We start from the raw sequence: 23,256 nt of genomic DNA on the forward strand, positions 1-23,256 counted from the left end.
TCTTAAGAAGGGAAATACCATTAACAGTAAATATTAAACATCGTTATTGAAGCCGTTATAGACAGAAATTTCAAAGAAACGACCGCATATGGCGAAGAGAAAAAATTTGTTTCATCAAGAAAAGAATGCCAAAACTACATGAATTGTATTTCGAATTGCTCCCACATCCACCGTATTCGCCCGATTTGGCTCCCAGGGACTACTGGCTGTTCGCAGACCTCAAAAATATGCTCACCGGTGAGAAATTTCGCTCGAATGAAGAGGTTATTGCTGAAACTAAGGTCTATTTTGAGGCTAAAGATGAATCGTTCAACAAAAGTGATATTGAAATGTTAGAGCGGCGCTGGAAAGATTGTGTGTGTGATGATGAATAATGCCAATTCTGAACAAAAAAACGCGTTTTATTTCTTAGGCCCGGGAATTTTAGGACTAGTTTTAAGATCTAAAGGTTTTTATGGATTAACGGATATCATGTAAAAGATCCAAAAAACAACAAAAAACTGTTAGGAATCAAACAGTAAAAGGTAAGACGTCGTTGGTGCTTAGCTCGCACAAGTTTCGACTTCTGAGGGTTGTTGTTGTTCGTAAGTGTCCGACAGCTAGTTAACAGTAAACAGATTTGAAACAGATTTTTTTTTTTAACAGATTGACCTTGATGTCCTCAAATTTGTATGTGATCAAACATTGAGCAACAGATGAAACATACATTTACTGTGCCAAATGCAAAATCCGCTACCAACTGAAACGTCTGGAAATACAGTTTTATTTTAGGTCCGAAACGGTGAGGGGAGCCTCTCGCGCGACTTATTGGTGATGTCCTTCTTGAACGCTCTATATATTTTGTGGCGCTATATATATATATATATATATATATATATATATATATATATATATATATTACGTGTTGGATGATTCTCTCATTAATGTCCAACGTTGCTCTAACTTTCATTCATGCTGACCATGGCAGCTCTCGGATATTTTGTCAAAATGTCGGCAAACTTCTGTTTCTACAATCTTTAGGGCACTTCTATATTTGTTATTCATACCATTATATTATTGTTTTCTTTTCAGGCTGCCTGGGGTGAGCGACTGCTCGGCCGGCCAAACGGCCCGGGTTACCTCCAATCTGCATCCCACGAGTACTATGGCCGTGAGTCGGGTGCCAAGTCCACCGCCTCAAGAGGTCAATACCCCAGTAGCAGAAAATTGGTGTTATACTCAGGTAAGAATCGATGCCTCTAAAAGGGGTGCAAATAAAATTTTTAGAGTACTCGTATAGTGGGGATGGGAAGGAATGACATTTTTATTCAGCAAAGAAAAATGGTTTCATGTTGTTGAGTTGCTGTGAAAAAGACACGTGAGTTTCTCCAAAATTCGATACTGAGATTCTCAACCAAATGCAGCACTTCAGTCAACATTTTAATCGTTCCATGTATTGGTTCTACATCAGCTAAGATTGTGTATCTTTTATGTGGCTTTAATTTTATTTAGGATTCATCTTTGAAATAGTCTCTAGCATTCGTGAACAGTCGATAATACCTGAAAGATTTTTTTGTAGGAATGTTTCATCACTGACACATCTTTTGTGGCTGAATATTAATAATTGTTTCTACTTTGACATACTCATATTGCTCTCGGTCCTCGGTGTAAACCCAATTTATTAGCACAGCATGTCAAAAAATATTCTGGCACTATTTCAATTTGTTCAACATAGCAATCATAGTGTGGAGACCAGACAATATACCCATACTCTAGAACGGGTCTAACATGAGAACAGTAGAGCATGAGAACATGAGAAGCTCTTGAACCAACTCAACAAATGACCGTTGAAACCAAGAGAATCAATTTGGACATCATGGTGTACCCCATCAAAAGCCTTGGAAAACCAACCTTAGATTTATTTTCAAAATGTAATAGAATATAGTTTGGATACAGTAATAAAATTGTACTGGTTGATCTTCCCTGTAAAATGCTTTATTAAGTACAAATTAGACCTTTGGAATATGGCTTACTTATATGGGGCTTGTAAAGAGGACTGGCAAATGGGCCCACCGGTAAAAGCGGAAGAAACTTGGTATACAGATGGCTCAGAGAACCAAGAAGAAGTGGGAGCCAGTATATACGGAGGCAGAGCAAAGACGAGAATCACACTCAGCCTCGGATATAATGCAACTGTGTTCCAGGCATAAGTAGCGGCTATCGAACACTGCTTAGGGGAAATAAACTGGCAGAAGGTCACAAATGACATCATTGCCATTTTCTCAGACAGCCAGGCAGCAATTAAGGCGCCCAGCTCATTTCAAGTTTTCTCAAGACTGGTGGAAAGCTGTGTCTGAGCGCACTTAAGGAGCTAAATAGGGTCACTCTAGCTTGGGTACCCGGACATGAGGCTCACAAGGGCAATGAGTAGGCCGATGTTCTAGCCCGTGAAGGCGCATCCAAGGCTATGATCGGCCCAGAACCCTACTGCGGGGTAGCGAAAGCATGAATAAATACATCCATAAATTCATGGATGCAAGCCGAATCGATAGACTGGTAAAATAAGCTCCCAGGAATGAGGCAAGCGAAAGAGTTCATAAAGAAACCATCGCCCGGATTCACGGAAGACCTGCTAAACCACAACTGTAAGGTTGCAAGGGTAGTGGTTGGTCTACTAACGGGGCATAGCCGACTCGGGAAACATATGAGCAATATGGGTCTGACAGAAGAAACCCAATGCAGGTTCTGTCGAGAAGAGGAAGTAATCGCACTGCATGTGTTCTGTGAATGCGGAGCGATAGCAAGGTTGAGACACGCAAGATGCGGGGAAGACAAACCAGAGGCTGCCAGCTATATGAAGGGGTCAGTGTCAAGGCTATGGAGTCTCATCATAGAGATCAAGCTAGACAATGAGCTCTAACAACCGAGGAGCATCGCAATAGATCTGAAAAGGTCGCACTGAATCAGGCCATGGGCTATAGCTCCCCGACAATCTAGTCTAATCTAAAAGACTTTGAGACACTGCTTCTGCAGGTACTCACAATCATATATACATATTTAAATGTAAAACATATTTTCGAATCATCTGCAAAGCAAAGCGGAAAGAGAAGCTTATCAGAAAAAGAAGCGGGCCCAAGTTATATCTTTAAAGGACTCCCAAAGTAGCAGAATCAGTATAAGAGTTATATCCATCCATTGGAGATTCTAAAATAAGGGGGTGGGGGTCTGGGGATAACATGTTAGATGGGCATAATAATGTCTGGTGAAACAGTTTTTCTTCGGAATAAATATTGACGGGTTCGAACGAGATACATTTTTGTTTTGTCTACGATTCCAGAGATGAATTGAGTAAGGAGCTTGCTGTGGACACACTACATCTATTTTAGACTATTCACACGATTTATTCCACATTTTATATTATAAAATGACAGATCTGGTATTTTTTTGAGATGTTATACTCAATTATACACCGTATAATGAATGTTGATGACATGATGATCCTCAGTTTTTACGTCGAGGTCTCCAAATCAAAGGTAGCAGAGCGGATTAATTTGTATAAAATGTGAATCTATTTATAGTGGATTTTTAAGTAGTAACGTCAAGATTAAACGAACATTGATTATGCTCCCAATTTGAAACAACTTTTCATCTTCACCGGTAAAACGAAACCAGGTCATTCTTTTTAACCTCAGCGTTGCAGTTATGAATGTAATCGAATCCCCATCACAAGAGTGATACACAATGCAATAGATAGTTGATCCGCCTCCTCTCACCGTTTCGTCAATACTATCTCAACTACCTAATTCCGAAAATAAAAACGGCTTGCTTCGAAAAATATGGCTGACCTTGTTTTCGATTGGATTTATCGAAAAATTGTGTTTTATTTAGGTAACCGAGAAAACGATGCTGGTGTGCCTGAAACACAGTTTTGCTCTTCTATAACCTTAATTCGAATAATCGCGGAACAAAAGTAGAATCGATACGTTTGTTGCCAATAGGGTATTTTATAATTATTCCGGTTGATACATTTGGCGAGGGATGAAAAGTAGGCTGTTAGTTTGATTCTGACAGTTTTCAGTAGGAATAAATTAAAGGCATTCGCCAAGGAAACGTCTCAAAAAACTCAGCTGAGACTACGAGACTCCGCCGGACCCTTACCTCCGCCTCGGCATATGTTTCAACATTTTTTATGAAGGGTAATGCCGCGCGACGAAGCTGAAAAACTTTTATTGAGTCTAAGTAGTCAGTAATTTGTTAAAACTTTTGTCTATAATATAAGAAAAGCAGATATAGTAATCATAAAAATATATTTTACCCAAAGATGCATCAATTCACTAACGAATCTGGATATAAAAAACTAAATGAATAACAATGCTCTCGCCTGACTCGCTCGAGTTGACTAATTCCCATCTAATCTCTCGCGCCCTGCGTTTTTTCGGGTACCGTGTTTTTTTCCACTCATGGGGATAGTGGTTTCTTACAATAAATGAAGTGAATTAGGTTCTGCATATAAAAAACAATCATTTATTTTATTCATATAGGCAAAATTTATAAATGCGATAATTTACTGACTATTACGATATATATTACGCTGTAACTTTTCGGGGCGAACTTTTTCAGTTTTTAGATTTGTTTATTTTTCATATTGTGAAAGATAAAAATAGCAGAAAATGTCGAGGAACCTTATTTTACCTCGTTTGCCTTTCATTAATTTAGATTAACAACCGGTATTTTTTATTTAATGAATGATTAATAAGGAACCATTTTGGGTTCCTATATACTTCTCCATATCCAACAAAAATGTGGGTAACTTCCAAAGAAAGGAAAAATAAATAAATACAATAAAAACTTTTTACAAAGATGTGTAGAATATGCATAGAAATTAATTTTAGATAGAAACTGGACGAAAACATATTTTTGTATGGGTAATTTAATGTTCATAGTCCGGTCAATTTAGACATTCGAACCTACCTAAATTCCCACCAAGCTGAAAATTAGTAAGATTGTTTAAAATATGATTAAAAATAAAATTTGAAAGTTCCCCTTTATGAAAAAAATTTTATTCAATGTCAAAGGTCAAAAAAATGAGTTTTTAGCGATTTTCAGCAAAATGGTAAGTTTTACCATAAAAATAGATACTTTAGACAGACATTGTAGATCATAAAATTATATACAAAAAATGTATAAATACTTTTTTTCCCACGAGCCACCGTTTTTGAGATATAACGATTCAAAAAGTTGTATAAGTTGTAATCGTCATAATATGCACACGTTTCTACGCCACCTATGAGGTAGTGTACTTAGCGCGTTTTTTTAACGTGGTTTTCCCAGTAGGCCTATTCCGCGGGTCAGTTGTGATCCTGTTTGATTTGAAACTATTGCAAAATAGTGGACATTAGCAGAGATTGAAAAGATAAAAGCAATTTAAGTTAAAAAAAAGTAGTGAAATTTAATCGTCCGAGTCGTAACTTTCAAATTCTTTATCTTCTTGTTCTTGTTCCTCTTGTTCTTCTTCTTCTTGTTCTTTTTCCTGAGTACATGTAAACTGCGTTAAGCAATGTATCGCATGTCGCCTCGTTGGAATCAAACGGATCCTCCACTGTTGGTGATTCAATATTAGAGCACGACCGGACTTGACAATGTGTAAATGCCAAAGAACAAAACAGTCCTGCTTTTTTGCAACCACATTTAGCACTGCACCTATTTTTGCAGTTGCAAAAAATTGTGTAAATTACTATTTTCAAAAACTTTAGCACATTGAACTAAATTTTGTTTTTCAAACATTTTGAAAACTGTTATTTTACCCCTCCTGTAAAATGGAGATGTCGTATCCCAGCCAGTTATTGCGTGTAACAATAGTACATGATTTTGACACTTTGCAAAAGTAGATACACTTTTTGATGAACATATATTTATGTATATTTTATAAGTGTAAGTTACAATGACCGATAGAAAAGTATTTCAACGTATATTACAACTACAGAGATGTATATACGTGGCGTACTCATGCATATTATGACAATTACAACTTTTTGAATCGTTATATCTCAAAAACGGTGGCTCGTAAAAAAAGTATTGATACATTTTTTTTAGATAATTTTATAATCTACAATTTTTGTCACAATTATTTTCATTATAAAACTTGCCGCTTTGCTGAAAATCGCGAAAAACAAATTTTTTTGACCTTTGACCTTGAATAAAATTTTTTCCTTACAGTGGAAAGATGGGGAACTTTCAAATTTCATTTTTAATCATATTTTAAACAATCTTCCTGATTTTCAGCTTGGTCGAAATTTAGGTAGCTTTACTCTTATTTTTTGGTCAAATTTGACCGGACTATCATGGGAGAGTAGCTGTTTCAAAATTATTTTTCCTTCAGTTTGTATCTGAAAGACACGTCTATGCTTGTTCTACAAATCTTTCTGCCTTTCTTTGGCACATTTTTTGTTGAATTACGGATAAGTGGAAAACCAAGTAGCTTTTTTTCCCTGAAAGCTAATCTCTCCTGAAAATATTCTTTTTTTAATTAAGAACCAAAATATACTTGATTCAAAGTCCTCATTATCGAAAGCAATACGATACTTTGGGCAGCATTCTGAAGTACAACGAAAAGAGGTAGCATACAAGTCTATACAAGATATTGATTTCAACACAGAAAGGAAAGTAACACAAATGTTCGTATAAAAAATGGCTGTTGAACCTAAAAAAAATGAGTTTATGAAAATGTTCTTAACAATTTACACCGAATAGTTTTCCTTTTAGAGCAGTCCGAAAAAATTGGGATAGTAATACAAGATCGATCATTACCGATTATTACCGATCATTACAAAAGTAATATGTGGGTAATATACAGAGTTTTGAAAAATACGGGGCGCTAATTTTTTTTTCAAATAAGTATAAATCTTCAGCTTATCAGGACAACTTGACACAGAACTATAAACAAAGTGGCTCAGGGAAAAATTAGTTATGAAGAGAAATCCATTACTGTGTGAAAGCAAGATATGATGATCGATTGGCAGAGAAAGTAAAATTTCGACTACGTGAATTAGGGTCTGAAATCGGAACCAGTGTCTCTTCTATATGTACAGTACACAGAATTAATCATGTCCAGTTAAAACTACTGCCTCCTAATTGCATAAAAACACTACACAAAAAACATAACTACAAACTACATAAAAACAGACCCTTGGATTGCGCAACGTGTCGATCTCCTACCGGCCATGTCTCACTCTGTAGCAACATGGAACATTTTTGCTGTTTCATAACATTATTCATGAAAATGGACTTAGGCATCACCTATTCATCAATTCCAATTTAAACCTGTAGAACTGTTTGGGGAAATTCGTAAGAATTATTGTATCCTACCTACCTGAATTTTGCATTCTACCTGATATTGTTATAACATTCAATCCTTGGGAAAGAAAGTTTTTGGCTTTCTACTTCTCCATCTTTATACGAAAAAAGTGTGAATCTTCCAAAGGAAGAAAGAAAGCAAATAATTGCAAAATGAACTCTTTACAAAGCTGTACTGTCATGGATGACATGAATAGATTCAACTCATTCGTGCATAAAATCGTAATTTTATGAATGAATTGACTGCTTCATGTTGTAAAGTTATTCAGATTGGTGCTGAAGAGGCAAGTGTTTCCGAAACCTGAAATGTCCGTCATTGAGGATGACAGTGTTCCATGTAAGTAAAATTTTACCTTTTTTTATACTTTATTTTGTATGTATCATTATATTTTGTTTGTATAAAAGTAGTTTCGAAAGTATTTTTTTCTTTCGTGTAATTGAAATGTTTATATGTAAATAGTTGTTTCGAGTTGTTTCTTTCCCAAAGAACAACATTGTAATGAATATTTCGATTTATAAAATTAGTAGACAATAAAACCTGTAACTACTTTATGTAAGTATGTTATGACGAATCCATTAAATGACAAATATAATGTTTTCTAAATATGACCATTTATTATCTGCTTTAATGCATCCTACCTACCTGAATTTCGCATTCTACCTGTCATTGTGTTAACATATTCAATCCTTGGGCTTTCTAACTTCTTTCCCAAGAATCAATCTTTGGAAAGAAATGTTTTGACTTTCTACTTCACTGTAACGAGATTATTTTGAAATTGATTTGTTTCTTTCGTTTCTTGAAACTTTCCCACTTTTTTCTGTATATAGTGAGAAGTAGACAACCAAAACCTTTCTTTCCTATCTCTTATATTTTCTACAAGTTTATTTCTGAATTGAGAAACACTACTACAATTTTTCAAATCTTCTGGAAGTTTGTTATGTCCATTTGGGCTCTTATAAAGTAAATATTTCATTGTACTAAAGAGGTTGGCTTTTGGTATATCAAATTAATGATGAGTACTTGTTCTTGTCGGATAGTCCTGTACTCCACATCTGAAGGCACATAAATCTTCAAGGTGGCTAGGTGGAGACAAGGATATACGTTTTACCTTTTGTTCTCTACTTTCCATAGATTAGACAAAGATATATATATATATATATATATATATATATATATATATATATATATAAGTAATATTTTGATCATTCCCATATTGATTTCAATTTAAGAGCCACCGGTAGACAGCTGTTTCAGCCTATTGGGCATCGTCAGTACCGGGCAGGCGGTCCTCGATTGAAGACTACATGTGAATAATCAAGAAAAGTACTTAATAAAAATAACTGCGTAAACGCAAGCGAGACATAGTGGAACCACCTATTGGTGTGACAATATGGGTATGATCAAAATAGTACTCATCTATTTATATTTTGATTTTCATGGAATTATTTTCCAGCAGCTTGACTGCATTAATCTTTCGCGATGTCATATATATATATATATATATATATATATATATATATATATATATATATATATATATATATATATATATATATATATATATATATATATATATATATATATATATATATATATATATATATATGACACTTCACAAACCATCTTCAAAAGCTTCTGATGATTCCTCTTCCATATTCTCCTGTTTCACTATCACTGTCGTCATTTAAATCAAAAATGAATTTATTTCCACCATTAATATGGAAGTGTCCAATCTCCATATAGTCTTTTTCAACTAAAATTACTTTTTTTAATCCTTTTCTGCCAGTCTTCTTCGGTAATATTAGATACTTCTTCTTTAATTAGTTCTATTACCCTCTTATCAAATTTACGCCTGATGCTTTGTTTCAATTTTCCCCAAATCAACTCGATGGGATTGAAAACACCAAAATAGGGGGGAAGTCTCAGTATAGTGTGTCAATACTTTTCAGCAATACTCTCAAGGGTATACATTTTTTCAAATTTTTTTGTCTGTAAAACTTCAAAAAGTTGGTTTTTGTTATAGTAATCTTCAAAATACAAATTGTTATCCATTAAAAAACTTTATATTTCATCTTTCCTCGAATTTTTAGTTTCCATATTCTTAAGATGGTCAACATTGCAGTCCTCATTAGGCGTACACATTCTCGAACCATCAGTCCACCCTTTCGTAACTGTGTTGTGAATGTTATACCAAGATTCGTCCAAATAGAAAATTTGCCGTTGTTCTTGTCTATTTTTAGATATTTGTTCTAAGTATTTGTTACGCAATTCCACTATTTTTCTGCTTTCCATAACTGCTTGACGTTTGTTTATTATTTTAAATCTAAATCCTAATTTCTTTATCCAATTTTGTAGAGTTTTGTCACGGCAACTCACGTTATGGCCAGAAGTAATCAATTTCTTCCTTATGATTTCAGTTGTAGAAATGTCATTGCTTTTGTAACAGTCTTATATTGTTTTTTTCAATGACTTTATTAGATGAACATCTAAAGGTTTTGGTAATCCTGTATCAAATAGCGTCTTGCGTTCATAAGGTTTGGTTTTGACTATTTTACGTACAGTTGAGAAAGGGATTTCGGTCAAATCTGAGTTTGTTTCCCTCGAAACCAAACTTGAGATGTAGATTCTTATATACATTGAAACATGCTCTCTGTGTTTCAATATTTAAATGCATCCGAATCTTTTTCGCATCGCTATTGGAATCACTACACTGGAAAAGGTCTGCGTTGTTATCGCACTCGTTATAACTATTAGTACTTGTCCAAGGACGTCACATTTTAAACAGATAACAAAAATTTCAAGTAATTATAACTGCACCAATATCGAACTTCCACACTCAAATCGCGATCCGCTCCTGAATGAACATTGATGACACCACGGCGATAACCATCCCCGCATTCCCCGATTTCTATTCGTCACCGTAATATGATTTCAAATTTAATTTTATGACTCTTCAGCCAATCATAAAACTCGGTTATTAAAAATTATTCAATACGAACCGCCAATTCTACAGTACACGTGGAGTATTTCGCAGCAGGTTCATTTCCATGTATTGTTTTTTTTTTGGCCTTTAAGAGTTCCGCCAACTTCAAGTGTGCACAAAATCGTTTACTTCGACTATACTCGTAATTGTTGATTGAGCAATAAAAACATAGTATTAAAGTAGAGTGGTATAAACATACTTTGATTTATGTACTCACAGCAACTGTCATAATTTTCAAGTGTAAGTGGTCTTTCAAATTTAGATAGAAAGGGATTGTTGAAGTTGTGAAAAATGTCTATAAAAGTGGGAATTTTTAAATAAAAGGGTATTTATCTGAAAGTGGGTCAATTTTCAAATATCTAATGTCTGGCTAAATTGTAGTCATTTGTTTTTTTTGTAGAAACGGTACAATTGTATATAACTGAAATCTTCAGCTCACCCATCGGAATAAACTCCGATTTCTATCACGATTTTGTTGTGATAATTTCATTCAACAATGACGGTCCTGGCCAGCGGCAAAACACGGTTACGAATCCAGGTCATAATAAATATTCGATTTTTTTTTATCGTCTCGCTCTTTGTTTATTATATATTCAAAACGGCACGTTATTCGTTTATTTATTTGATCATATTGTACTGTGATATACAGCGTGTCCTTAGAATAAAAGTTCGAATGTGGGAGAGCAAATCGTCGACTTTTTCTCTACCGATTCGGTTGGGAAACTCGAGAATGTCCGCAAAAAATCTTACTCGTCGACCTCTACGAACCGATCATTATGTTCGCCAGTGCAACTTGATAATTATACAGGGGATATCATTTTTGATTCCACTTTCCTCGTTGCAGTGACGCCTCGATAATTTCAATGTTCTTGTTGGCTGTTACGATAGTTCTTTGAAAAGTGGGCACACGGTGAGAGTTGGCTTACATTTGCTTTCGAATGAAGGGTATTCGCAAGAATTTTGATTGATTTCTTATCGCCCGGCGTATTAGTTACATTCGCTTTTGATCCAAATATATACATTTATATCACGCCGAAAGTCTTGAAGACCAGAATGTTTTAACGAATCATCTTTGCTCAACATACTTCACGGTGATTGTAGGTTTTTATTTCTTTGATATTATTTAAAATCTGAATATTTCGTTGTTCGTTTTTTTAAAAAAAATTAAATAGCTCATGTAGGTACTTATTCAAAAACAGGCGGACAAGTCCAAATTACGTTTATTGCCCAACACTTTCCCATTTATAGAGCAAAGTATACATGATTGATAACAAAATAAAATATTTTGAAAGCTTCTATACTCATTGGGTGTAGATTCGCACGAGATTTATTTATTTTTAATTTCACATAAGTTGCAACAAAAAATATCAATATTAAAGAGCTTGTTTGCATTACGACACATTAAGTTAATTGGTGAGTTCAACATCAAGTTCGTTTGCGCCCTTTTGCATATAAAAGTTTTATTGTGCCTAGATGCTAGTCTTGGAACAAATATTTCAATTTTTGATAGTAGTGCGAAACATTCTATCAATAAATTACTCATAAAGCAGATCAGAATTATTACAATTTTTTGAAGGATAAGTTCTAATGATTCTGAAACTGAGTGATATCAGAATTTTTTTTGTATTGTATCAATTGCAAATGTATCTTGATTGTATATGGGATTCCATATTATGGATCCATATTCTAGTTTTGTCTCACCAAACTAAAATACAAAGAGGTTAGCGTAAGGATACTATGCAAATTTTTACAGTTTCTTATAATAAAACCATAAGTGCGGTAAGCTGAGTTTATAAAGTAATTAATTGAAAGTTAGATTTTTTTTCAAGGATAAAACACAAGCACTACAGGAAAATCCTTAAGGCTCTCTCAGAGCGGTGCCTGTGCGAATGTAGTGATTCACATTGTATTTTAATATATGCAAAAATAAATAAATTTTAAACTTGACTTTTAAACCCTTTCAGTACCTATGTGCCATATATCGCACATACATTTCAAATATTTCTATAAATTTTCATAATGACAATTCTTGCTCTCTCCCAATACCGATGTGCTTTATATGGCATTGAACAGGGAATAAACGAACTTGTGTAGCCATCTATAGACCAGTAGAAGAATTATATCCACAGTTGTCATCGAAAACACAGAGATAATATGGCGAGAAATTGTAAGTAACAATTTTATCATTTATCCAAAAGGAGAATCCAATTTTATTGATTCTAATAAGTTTGAATCGTTATCAGATAATAGTTATAAGTGTAGAATTCATTATTTTGTGAACAAATTGAACTGTTTCTATCATAAATTATTTTCAAATGAATGTTCCAAATTAAGCATATTGGTACTCGATGGCAGTATTATTGTTCAATCATGCCAATAATATTTCTGTTGTTTTTGAATTCAGAAAATATTATTTTCTGCAGATTTGAATCAAAAACAACTTGAAGATATCATCGAACATCTTGGAGATGGTACCTATTCCGATTTTTCTGATTCATCAGAAGAGGAAGATATTGAGAATGAACAAAAAATATCAATCAATTCTGGACCAATTGGATCTTCAATAGACGATAATTCAGAACTATACGAGAATGTGCCAAATTCACGATCAGACTCAGATACTGATGAATCAACTTTGGACTCTGGAAGATTCCCAACAACCAATGGAGGGAAGTGAAGGTGATTTTCAGAAAACTGCTCATTTAGAAAAGTTTCACGCAACTGCTAAAAAACATTAGATGAAAACGCCATCCAATTGTCCATGTGCTAGTTCCTCCATTTAATGGAACCACATCCAATGATTCTGGAGATCCTGAAGAGAAAAGTCCCTTGGAATACTTTTTGAATTATATTTCGAATTATTTATTTGATACAATGGCCACGATGATAAATATTTATGTTCTTCAACAGGGCTCTACATTTGAACCCACAAATTCTCGGGAAATCAAAGAAATGTTTGGGCTTCATTTGGTAATGGGATGTCTAAAATTGCCACGTAGATCTCTTTATTGGGACAAAACTCTTGATTTGCCTTTATTTTCCCAACATATTGGAAAACATCGATTTTTCAAATTACGAACCCATCTGCATTTAGTGAATAACATGGACATTCCTTCAGATAATAAAAATCGATTGTTCAAAGTTCAGCCTATCTTTGATACAGTAAGAAATCGTTGCAGAACTCTTACCATGGAGAGAGACCTTTCCATTGATGAACAAATAGTGCCTTTCAAAGGCAATCTGAACATAAAACAGTACATCAAAGGAAAGCCATGTCCTTGGGGAATAAATATATTTCTATTATGTGGAGCATCAGGGATTTCTTATGATTTCATAATCTACCAAGGCTCAACTACTGAAATCTCCAATAATATAACAGATACTTTTGGACTTGGTCTGGAGTAGTGGTTCATTTATGTAAAAGACTGACAGGAAAAAAAATCATCAACTCTTTTTCGACAACTACTTTTTTTCGTATGGATTATTAGAGTATTTGAAATCGAAAGATATCCTTGCTACAGGTACTGCACGCATTGATCGATTTGCAAAGCCACCATTCCTGAAATCTATGAATGAATTCAAAAAAGAAAAACGTGGATTTGCAGAGTCAGTTGTTAGCGAAAATGGTGATGTGATATTTGTTCGATGGCTCGACAACAAACCTGTGCATCTTGTGTCAAATTTTTTGGGCATCGGGAAAACCGATAAAGCCAAAAGATGGGACAAAGGCAAAAAATGTTACATTGAAATATATAGACCTGAAATAGTAAAGAAATATAATGACGGTATGGGTGGCGTCGATAAACTAGACCAGATGCTCGCGTATTACCGAATACGAGTGAAGTCAAGAAAATGGACCCTTCGTATGATTTTCCACGCAGTTGAGTATAAATGTGACTGCGAGAAACTGGATGTTGCAAAAAATAAAGTGATGGATCTATATATTCCATTTCAAAATGAGACTTGCGGAGTCTTTGATCAAAGTAGAAGTGCTGCCATTAAGGTTATCTAGAAAACGTGGTAGACCATCTCGAGAGGACTCCTCACCAGATTCTACCCCTCCCAGGAAGTCGCTCTCGATGGATTTGCTCATTTCCCTAAATATTGTCCTTCTGGAGAAGAGAGTGGACCAACTCGTTGTAAATACATGGGATGCAAATTAAAATCCTTTATACGATGTACAAAATGTAATATTCATTTATTTATCAACAAAGATAGAAACTGTTTTTGGAATTACCATAAATGAAAAATGAACAAAAAAAAATAATATGAACTAATACTAGAAGTTTAATTTTTTTATTTACCTTTGAATACTGATATATATGGCACATATTGCACAGGATATTTTTTTCTTTATTATCGAGAAAAATTCAAAATTTTCTTCACGAAAGAAGTTATTCAGGTGAAAGTACTAACGTATTCCATCGAAAAAAAAATTCCTAGTGTGCAGAAAGGGTTAACACGCTTTTATCAGCTTCACCTGTATGTATGTATGTATGTATGTTTGTAACTCTCTAGCTCGGGATCTGTATTTGACAGAATTCTCGACATTATTGTTTGATCTATTCGCGGGCAGATGGCGCTGTACGTAACATCCTTGATATATTGACATTATTGCTTGATCTATTTGCGGGCAGATGGCGCTGTACGTAGCCTCCTTGATATAATTCGAACTCACCTTACATGTATTTCTTCATTTCAGGCTCCCTCTCCGGAATCGGAAAATATCAAAGGCCATTTTTCTAAACAATATACCGCTGATTGATCCCAAAGTTTAGATAAAATAAATATAGTTTAAAAATACTAAAAAACGCGCTTTTATAGCATACGAAACTAAAAAATTAAACATAAATATAGTTTAAAGAACTAAAAAACACGCTTTTAAAGAACATCGAACTAAAAAGTTATTTTTTTTAAATAAACTTAAAATAATAACGAACGAAAAATACTAGTATTATTGTAAAAAAAGCGTGGGCGTTTTGTGCCATATTTTTTGTATATCAAGCGCCCGTTGATTTTTTCACAATAATACCAGTATTTTTTGCTCGTTATTGTTTTAAGCTTATTTAAAAAAAATATTTTTAACTTTTTAGTTCGATGTTCTTTAAAAGCATGTTTTTTTACTTTTTTAAACTATATTTATTTTGAATTGGAATGATTATGTTGTATCTAATGACTGCCAATAATGCTTCAGTAATTTACTAAATGAAAGATAGAACTCTACTGAAAAATATTTTTGTTTAGAAATTGATAATTAAAATTTGATTGAAACAACATGAGATATTCAATCATCTCAGTGATTTTATAATTAGTTCAATATTAATAAGTGAAAAGATTCATTCAATTTGAATGACTCCAAGAACAGGTTTATACTTGAAAATATGATAGTGTTTTTTTTTGTATAACTTTCTATCGTTAAAGTCGGTAAAAAATCCAAGTGGTAAAGGACAAGAAGACTGAGAACCTTCGCCTTTGAATAACAAAGGTGTTGATTCGTCTTTCGGGTTTATTTACACTTCTGCGGTTGGTGAGCAAACTTACAAACATGGAAATATTAATGCCACTTAGATATTAGCTTTCGGAATCTTTTCTTAGCGTAAAATGGGATCATTTTTGGTACTGTTTAATAAGAAAAGACAATAAGTACTAATTCTTTTTCAAATAGAAATGGAGGTTTTGTGATAGCTCGTTTAATAGGTATTTCAATTCTCTATCCAACATTTTTCAATTTTTGAAAGTCGGATTAGCTTTCCTTGGGTAATCAGCAATTATATATTAGTTTTAAGGATTGTGTACGTAACGTTAACTTTAGGTTTCACCAATCTTCACAAAAATCTAAGGGACCAAGTTGTTTTATCCAGTGCTTTGGATAATGGTCATCTAGCCACTTTCAAACCAGATCGTCGGTATAAAAAGGTACCTCTTCTTGCTGGAACCTAATATTAATCGAAAACTCATTCGAGTTTGACAATTCTCAAAACTGGTAGGCAGGCAAAAGTGAAAGCAAAAGTAGGAGACCCCCACTAGATCACCTGATATGACGCCTCTAGATGTTTTTGAGGGAATACGTGACATCTGAAGTGTATGATACACAACCGCAATTTATTTTAGAAAAAGAGGTGCTTGAAACGATATTACCCCGGGAGCAATTCATAATGTAGAATACACATTTGTAAACTGACTTCATTCACTATTGTCAGGGATCTAACGATAAACATTTTTAATATTTTTTTCTTGAAATTATGATATTTTTTGTTTGTTTACAGGATCCTTAAACGAATATAAAACCGCTAATTACTCGAGAACGGCTAATTCGATTACCAAAGATTGAAAGGTATTAGATAGAGAATTTAAATGTCTATCAAACGAGGTAGGTATAACAAAACCCCCCTTTCTATTTGAGAAAAAGTTGGTAGTGCCCTCTCTGAAACGAGAGATGTAACACTATTCTCTCTTATGAAAAAGTAGTAAAACAGGTACCTTTCCACGTAAATTTTGTCGGATCTTGATAACTTGTTCGTTTGTTTCGGCATCTAGAAGATATTTATACAAGGCAAACAAAATGGCAATTCATTTGTCATTTCCAGCATTACTGGTAAGGAAAATATGACTGATTTTATATCTGGAGTATATATTTTCCTCGTTTACAAAAGTGAAGAATGAAGTTGACAATCCCTCTTCTAAGTCGGAACCATAATCTTTGAGAAAAATCATTTCCCCCTATGCCCCTTACCGGGTTGAGTGCCCTGCGTTGAAATCAACCTGAAAAGGAAGTGAATATCTGTTAGACAAATGCTTATACTTGAGTGTCTTCTGCGTGTTGTTTCATATATGCTTCTACGTAGTGTATATTCAGGTCTAGATCCCGTAATATGTACCTATTCGGTACATATCTTGGAGCGTTTCCGGCGGCCCTTACGCACGCATTCATGGCGGCCCTTACGCACGCATTCATGGCGGCCCTTACGCACGCGTTCATAAACGACTGGATCTGTATGTCGCTGTGTACTGGGCCCCAGGCAGTGCAGGCATACATGATCATTGGTTATAGTACGGTCTTTATCATCAGCAGCTTCACTTTCAATCCCATGTTGCTTCTTCGACCTATTATTGGTAATAGGTTTTGTCGGGCATATCTCGCCATTCCTATTCTCTGCCGTACGTGAGACTCGAACGTAAATCTTTGACTAGGTTGCCCCCCCCCAAGTATCTAGCTTCGTTGGTCCACGGAAGCTCTTGTCCGTTGAAGCTGACGTTTCCTTCCGGGTGTGCCCGCCTCCGGGTGAACAGTATCGCCTGACACTTCTCAGGGTTTATACTGTTCTTCCACAGGTTGGTCCATTCCTCTAATCTACCTGCTGGTTGCTGCAAGTATCTAGTGACGTGGGCTTGGCTTGTTGATCTCGCCAGCAGAGCTGGCCAGAAGTCCATCATGCCAAACTCTGTCGAACGCCTTGGAGACGTCTACGAAAATCGCTCCGGTGACAAAAATCATTTCAGGCCCTCCATCTGATCTATGGATAAAAATTGAGTTAGCTCCAGTACTAAGCCAACGAGGCCGAAAACCTATCACAAATTTATCAGATAGTTTGTTTTACAATGCCTTCCCGAAAAAAAAGTACGTTCACTCACACACCAACTACCAAGGTTTTGTTTCGTCAAACACATTTTTGTTTTAATTTTAGATAGGTTATTTTCGATTACAAGGTGATCATACTCATTACTCTCTGTAACTATCAGTTCGCTTTCGTTATTGACACCTTGACTAAATAATATGATGATTATCGGCACCCAAAATGCAAATAATTTCTGAAACGAACGTAGAAATCGGATTTTTTCCGGTACATTAAATGAGTATGCTGATGATGAATAAATTTTTATGTAAATCATCGTGAGAGGATAAGTAGTTTACGAGTATGTATGTTTTTTCAATGTCATTAACCGTGTTCCACTTCCAGAGTATGTTTGCTGACAAGATATTGCATAAAGCACTCTTTGTCAAAAGTTTTATTGTTCTGATGAAACAATTAAGCAATTATAAACTTTTGGATAGCAATAATGAGTCTTTTATTTACGATAGGTATGCGACCAATGATGGAAAGAATATTTGGTGGTCACAAAAAGTATCTATCCAATATGGAAGGATCAGATGGAAAAAATTCAATATTTCAATCACTTTACACTTTTAGAGTGAGAATGGCAACTCTCAAATTTTCAAATGGAAAGTGGGGGCTTGTGATGAACCATTCAAGTGGTTTATTTGTTGTCTGTTTATTTATTTCAATTTAGTACAGAAAAACTCGGTAATTATTTTGATTTTCAATATAAGAGGTTTACAAAACTGTAACACGTGTTGTTTCGCTATATAATAGCTTTCTCAAGCTAGATTTCAGTACAAAAACTGTGAAATTGAAAACCAAAGAAGCCCGATGATCCTAACCTAAAAAGTCACCTGAATCTAGTGGTTTAATTTTATATAAAACACTTTTCATATCCGCATACAAAGAACTCTAATGACATAAAATCAGGTGATTGTGCTGCAGATCCATGTAATATATCGTAGAGAAAGACGTCTCACAGATTTTTGTTTATCCAGTAACTCCTTATTTCCTCTCAAAAAAATAATAAACATTGTTTTTCGTAAACTGTTTATTCTTCTTCAAAAACAGAATGGAGTAAAATTAGTAAAAAGTTCACGATCGTCAATGTGTAGAAAGTTTGTATTTATCAGTTAGTTACCTACTCTTTTATTATTCTGAATAATCAACTTTTAACGAGTGTAGTGGGTGGTGGAGTCAATATATTAACGTTAAAGTCATTTGTTTCAACCAAGTTTATACCTACCTAATATATTAGTAGATAGTATTGCCACCGATATATACTAATGAAATGAGTATGCCATTAGTTCATTATTGTTTTTTGATTATTGATGAATAATTTGATAATGGAAATAATGTATGGTTTTATATATTATTTCAAAACGTTTCTGGTAATGACACATACTCACAAAAATTTGTTTTGTCCCATCAGATTTTTTTTCATGACTGATAACTTAAAAGATATATCAGTTTATTACGAAAAAAGATGAATTTTGATTGACTGAGTATTGAAAAAAAAGCGAGCTTAAATTTTTTTCCGACATGTTTCAACTAATACCAGTATTATACTTAAACATGAATTTCATATCTTCAAAAGATTTCTCCTTTCATTGATATTTCAGGATGACCTTGATAATGCTGTAGTAGATTGGTGTAGGTCAATTGAATGATTATGAAGATTTTACCGTTGTGAATCACGAATTATTTTTGACTGGCAGGTTAATTATGTCTAGCTTGTACCAGTTTTGTGTTTGGTTTGGAAATATAGGTTTTCCATTATCTAACTCATTTGTGACTGTTATTATTAATTCGTGGTTCATTACATTCTGTTAGACTCTTATAGAAAAATGAATGTATGTTCTTCGCAATCCACAAGGATGTATAATTTTTGTGTTGGATTAATCTAGTTTCAAATTGTAATGAAAGGAGACTAGGTCAGATTTGATACGATACATTTTAGTATATCGAATCGAGGGATTCGGCATTTGTAAGACATTTTTTTAAAGTCCGTTAATTTTTGATAGGCTTGTAGAATGGGTGGTTGTGCAATACCTCTTTTGAAACGTATGCCTATTTAAAAAAAATAGAGTTTATTCTATGATTTTCACTATAAGGCTTCTTCAAGCATAACTAGTTATGCTTGAAGAAGCTATTGTATAGCGAAACACGTGTCGCGGTTTTTGTAAAACCCTTATAGTGAAAATCATAGAATAAACTCTATTTATTAGTTTTTTAAATATGGATTTTCATCAAGTATCGGCCAGTTCTATTCACGTATGCCTATTGTTTATGCAAGCATTTTTTATAGTTTAGTCAATTATTCATCGTGAAAATAATAGTTCAAAAACTATACAGGGTGTTCCAAATTGAGTCGGCAACATTGCCAACTCTGTTATTATTGATGCTACGAATTCGGTTCAATGTGGGCAAATTAGTAGCATTTTTATTGGCCTTCTCGATGCCGAAAACAAAAAAAATGATAGTCATGTTTTCAAAATATTTCATAAAATGATTTTTTTAAATGGAACACCCTACATTTTATCATGCATTTCGATTGGTTAAAACATTCTCAGCACGGGTGATGATGAGCTATTTTGTATTGATTTAAAAAACGATAATTTCCATCTCAAAGTCATTCCACTAGTCGTATTTATTTTGTGAATCATCTACAGTGATAACATTGAAGCCATTTTTGTATAGAACATAATTAATGCGGTTGGAAAAAATGTGTTTGATTCGATAAAACAGAATTATTATGAGTAATTAAGTTGCTTCAAAACTTTGTTGAAATACTGTTTGTCAAATATTCTGAAGCATATTATGACAATGTCATAAATGATTGTAACTGTTTTCTCATCAAGGAAAATGTGATATGTTAGAATCATACTTGGTTTGCCAGAAAAATGTAAGAGCACTCCAACACTACCTAATCGTCGTTTTTTTGCTGTTTTGGAAACAGATGGATTGCTACAAATGGTCCTGTTAAGTGGCCTCGTTCACCAGACATGACACCTAGATTTTTATTTTTGGGGATTTCTGAAAAATGAGGTGTACAAAATAAAACGATAATGTATATGAACTGAAAAATTATTTTGAAACTATAATTAATAGAATTGATGGCCGAATTCTGTTGAAAGCAACACGTTTTTGAATATTTACTCGATATTTCATAGCTCTTCATTCGCCAAAACAAAGACATTTTTTGTACTCGTGAAAGAAATAAATACTTATTTCCTCATAAGTCCCTCATTTTCCACTTCAGGAAGAAAGGTGATATGAGCTTTGTTGTTGAGAATGTTATTACGAATCGAAATGCATTATAGAATATAAGGTGTTCCATTTAAAAAAATATCATTTTAAGAAATATTTTTGTTTTCGGTATCGAGAAGGCCATTAAAAATGTCCATTTAACTGAATTTTCATAGCTTCAATAATAACGGAATTGGCAATGGTGCCGACTTAATTTGGAACACCCTGTATACTCGTACTGTATATCCAAATATTACACTGGTTTTTGTCGTGTCTGGTTTATTCAGGTCTACTTCGATTTCAGATACTCTATAAATGAGCTCAAACATTAACAAAAAAGATTGTGGTGTTGAATCTGGTTGGAACCAGATATTTATATCAATTCCCTACGGATTGTCTTCATTAGGAAAGAATCGTTTTAATGTTAAAATCGACTGTTCTTATTTACTAATTTCCAGTCAGAAATGAAGTACTCAAATTCATTAATAACATTACGACTTATGTAAGAACTAAATCTATTCAAGTAACGATTACAGTACGTAAATACATTGATACTTTTATTTGATCAAATTCTAGCCATAGGAATCTAGTTAAAATTGAAAGGGGTATATTTTTAGGAGAGATAAGTTTTTGGGAAAGGTTTTTGGCTTTCTGCTTTTTCATCTTCATACAAAAAATGTAGGAAACTTAGGAAGGAAGAAAGCAAGAAAGTAAGTTCTTAATAAACTCTTTACAAAGTGTATATCATGCATAGAAGTTATTCAGATACAAAATAAAAGCAAAAACCTTCTCGAAACAACTACTTTCACATGTACATTGAATTGCGTTATAAATTATAATTGGCATTTTCTGAAGTATAGTCCAACTACTAAAGTATTATTGATTGGACAAGGTATGTTATAGTGGGCGATTCTTTTGATCAGGCATGGTGAAATAGCGGCAATTGTTCTGGTATTTAGGATCTAAAATACATAGTTATTTCAAGAAAAAGACAGGTAGAAATGTTTTGTTGAATTCGACTGTTCATGTGGGTTCATCTTGAACAAGGAATTTGAAGGGTTATTTCCACAAAAATGAATACAGGTATAAACGATGAGCTGGTCGGTTGTAGGAATTTTTTGTACAGGGTCGTTGAGAAGTTTGTAAAGTGCTCTAAACGAGATTAACTCAAGTGTGTTTTGGATAGTCAAGAAAAGTTGGCTTCTGTCAAGGTTAAAATCGGTTAAAATATGTTTTTCCGTTAACCAGGTGTTGCCCCTCTACAACTCTCAAAAGTCATAACTTGTGCAAGCCAAGGACTAACGAGATCTTACGTTTTATCGTGTGATTCCTAACACGAAGTAGTAAAACGAACAAGGTTTCTCAAAAGGTCCGTGTAAAAGCTATCTAGATCGTGACCAAACGCCCCTTGTACGAAGGTACAGAACAACCACACATTTTCTTGAAAATAAAATTCATTAAATTTTGAGTTTGAAGTGGAAATTGAAAAAAAATCAGGATTTGAAGAGGGATTTAATGAAATTTCGAGTTTGAAGTTGGATTCAACAAAATTCCAAGTTCAAATTAGGAATTTAACAGTTTTCAGAGATTGATATAGGAATTTACTGATAATTTTCATAGATTACGACTCTGTTCCCGGAATTATATTAAATCCCAATATCAAATTGGAAATTTTGTGTTTTTTTTTTCAAAATTTATGGCCCTTTTACGCCTTCGTACGCCTTGCGATGATTTGCACATTTTTTCTTCCTCCTTCGTCGTCCATATTTCACATTCTCACTGCTCCGTCGGCCTCAAATAAAAAAAATATCCATTCGGGCAGTCTAGACGATATTTTAGCTGGATGGGCGGACTCTCTCGTCACCCTTCGAGAAAGCAGAGCGACCGTAAAAAACGTGAGGTTTATGCGTGACACAACAGGGGCGCTATCCTCTCGCGGTACCTACTTCTATTAGAACTTGTCATGGGCGAGGCTATTAATATACTTTACGACTCGGCGGTTAGAAGCACTTTTCAGAAGATATGCTGGTAGGTATAAGCAGGTGGTTGAAGCTAATGAAAAGTTAAAAACTAGAGTTGGATCCGTTTCACAA

The 23,256-nt window shown here is 34.1% G+C and overlaps 1 protein-coding gene across 1 annotated transcript in view; it reads left to right on the forward strand.

Moving 5' to 3' along the window:
• The first annotated feature begins 1,071 nt into the window (after nt 1-1,071).
• rdx (BTB/POZ and MATH domain-containing protein rdx) overlaps nt 1,072-23,256 on the forward strand; it is a 42,543-nt gene continuing 20,358 nt past the window's right edge. Inside the window, exon 1 of the mRNA XM_023165625.2 lies at nt 1,072-1,222. Coding sequence (XP_023021393.2) covers nt 1,145-1,222 — 78 coding nt within the window. The 5' untranslated portion in view covers nt 1,072-1,144. The remainder of the gene's footprint in view (nt 1,223-23,256) is intronic.

Source organism: Leptinotarsa decemlineata, unplaced genomic scaffold, assembly GCF_025532065.1.
Source record: "Leptinotarsa decemlineata unplaced genomic scaffold, Ldec_3_MD MMD2_tig00026328_RagTag_RagTag, whole genome shotgun sequence".
Classification (NCBI taxonomy): domain Eukaryota; kingdom Metazoa; phylum Arthropoda; class Insecta; order Coleoptera; family Chrysomelidae; genus Leptinotarsa; species Leptinotarsa decemlineata.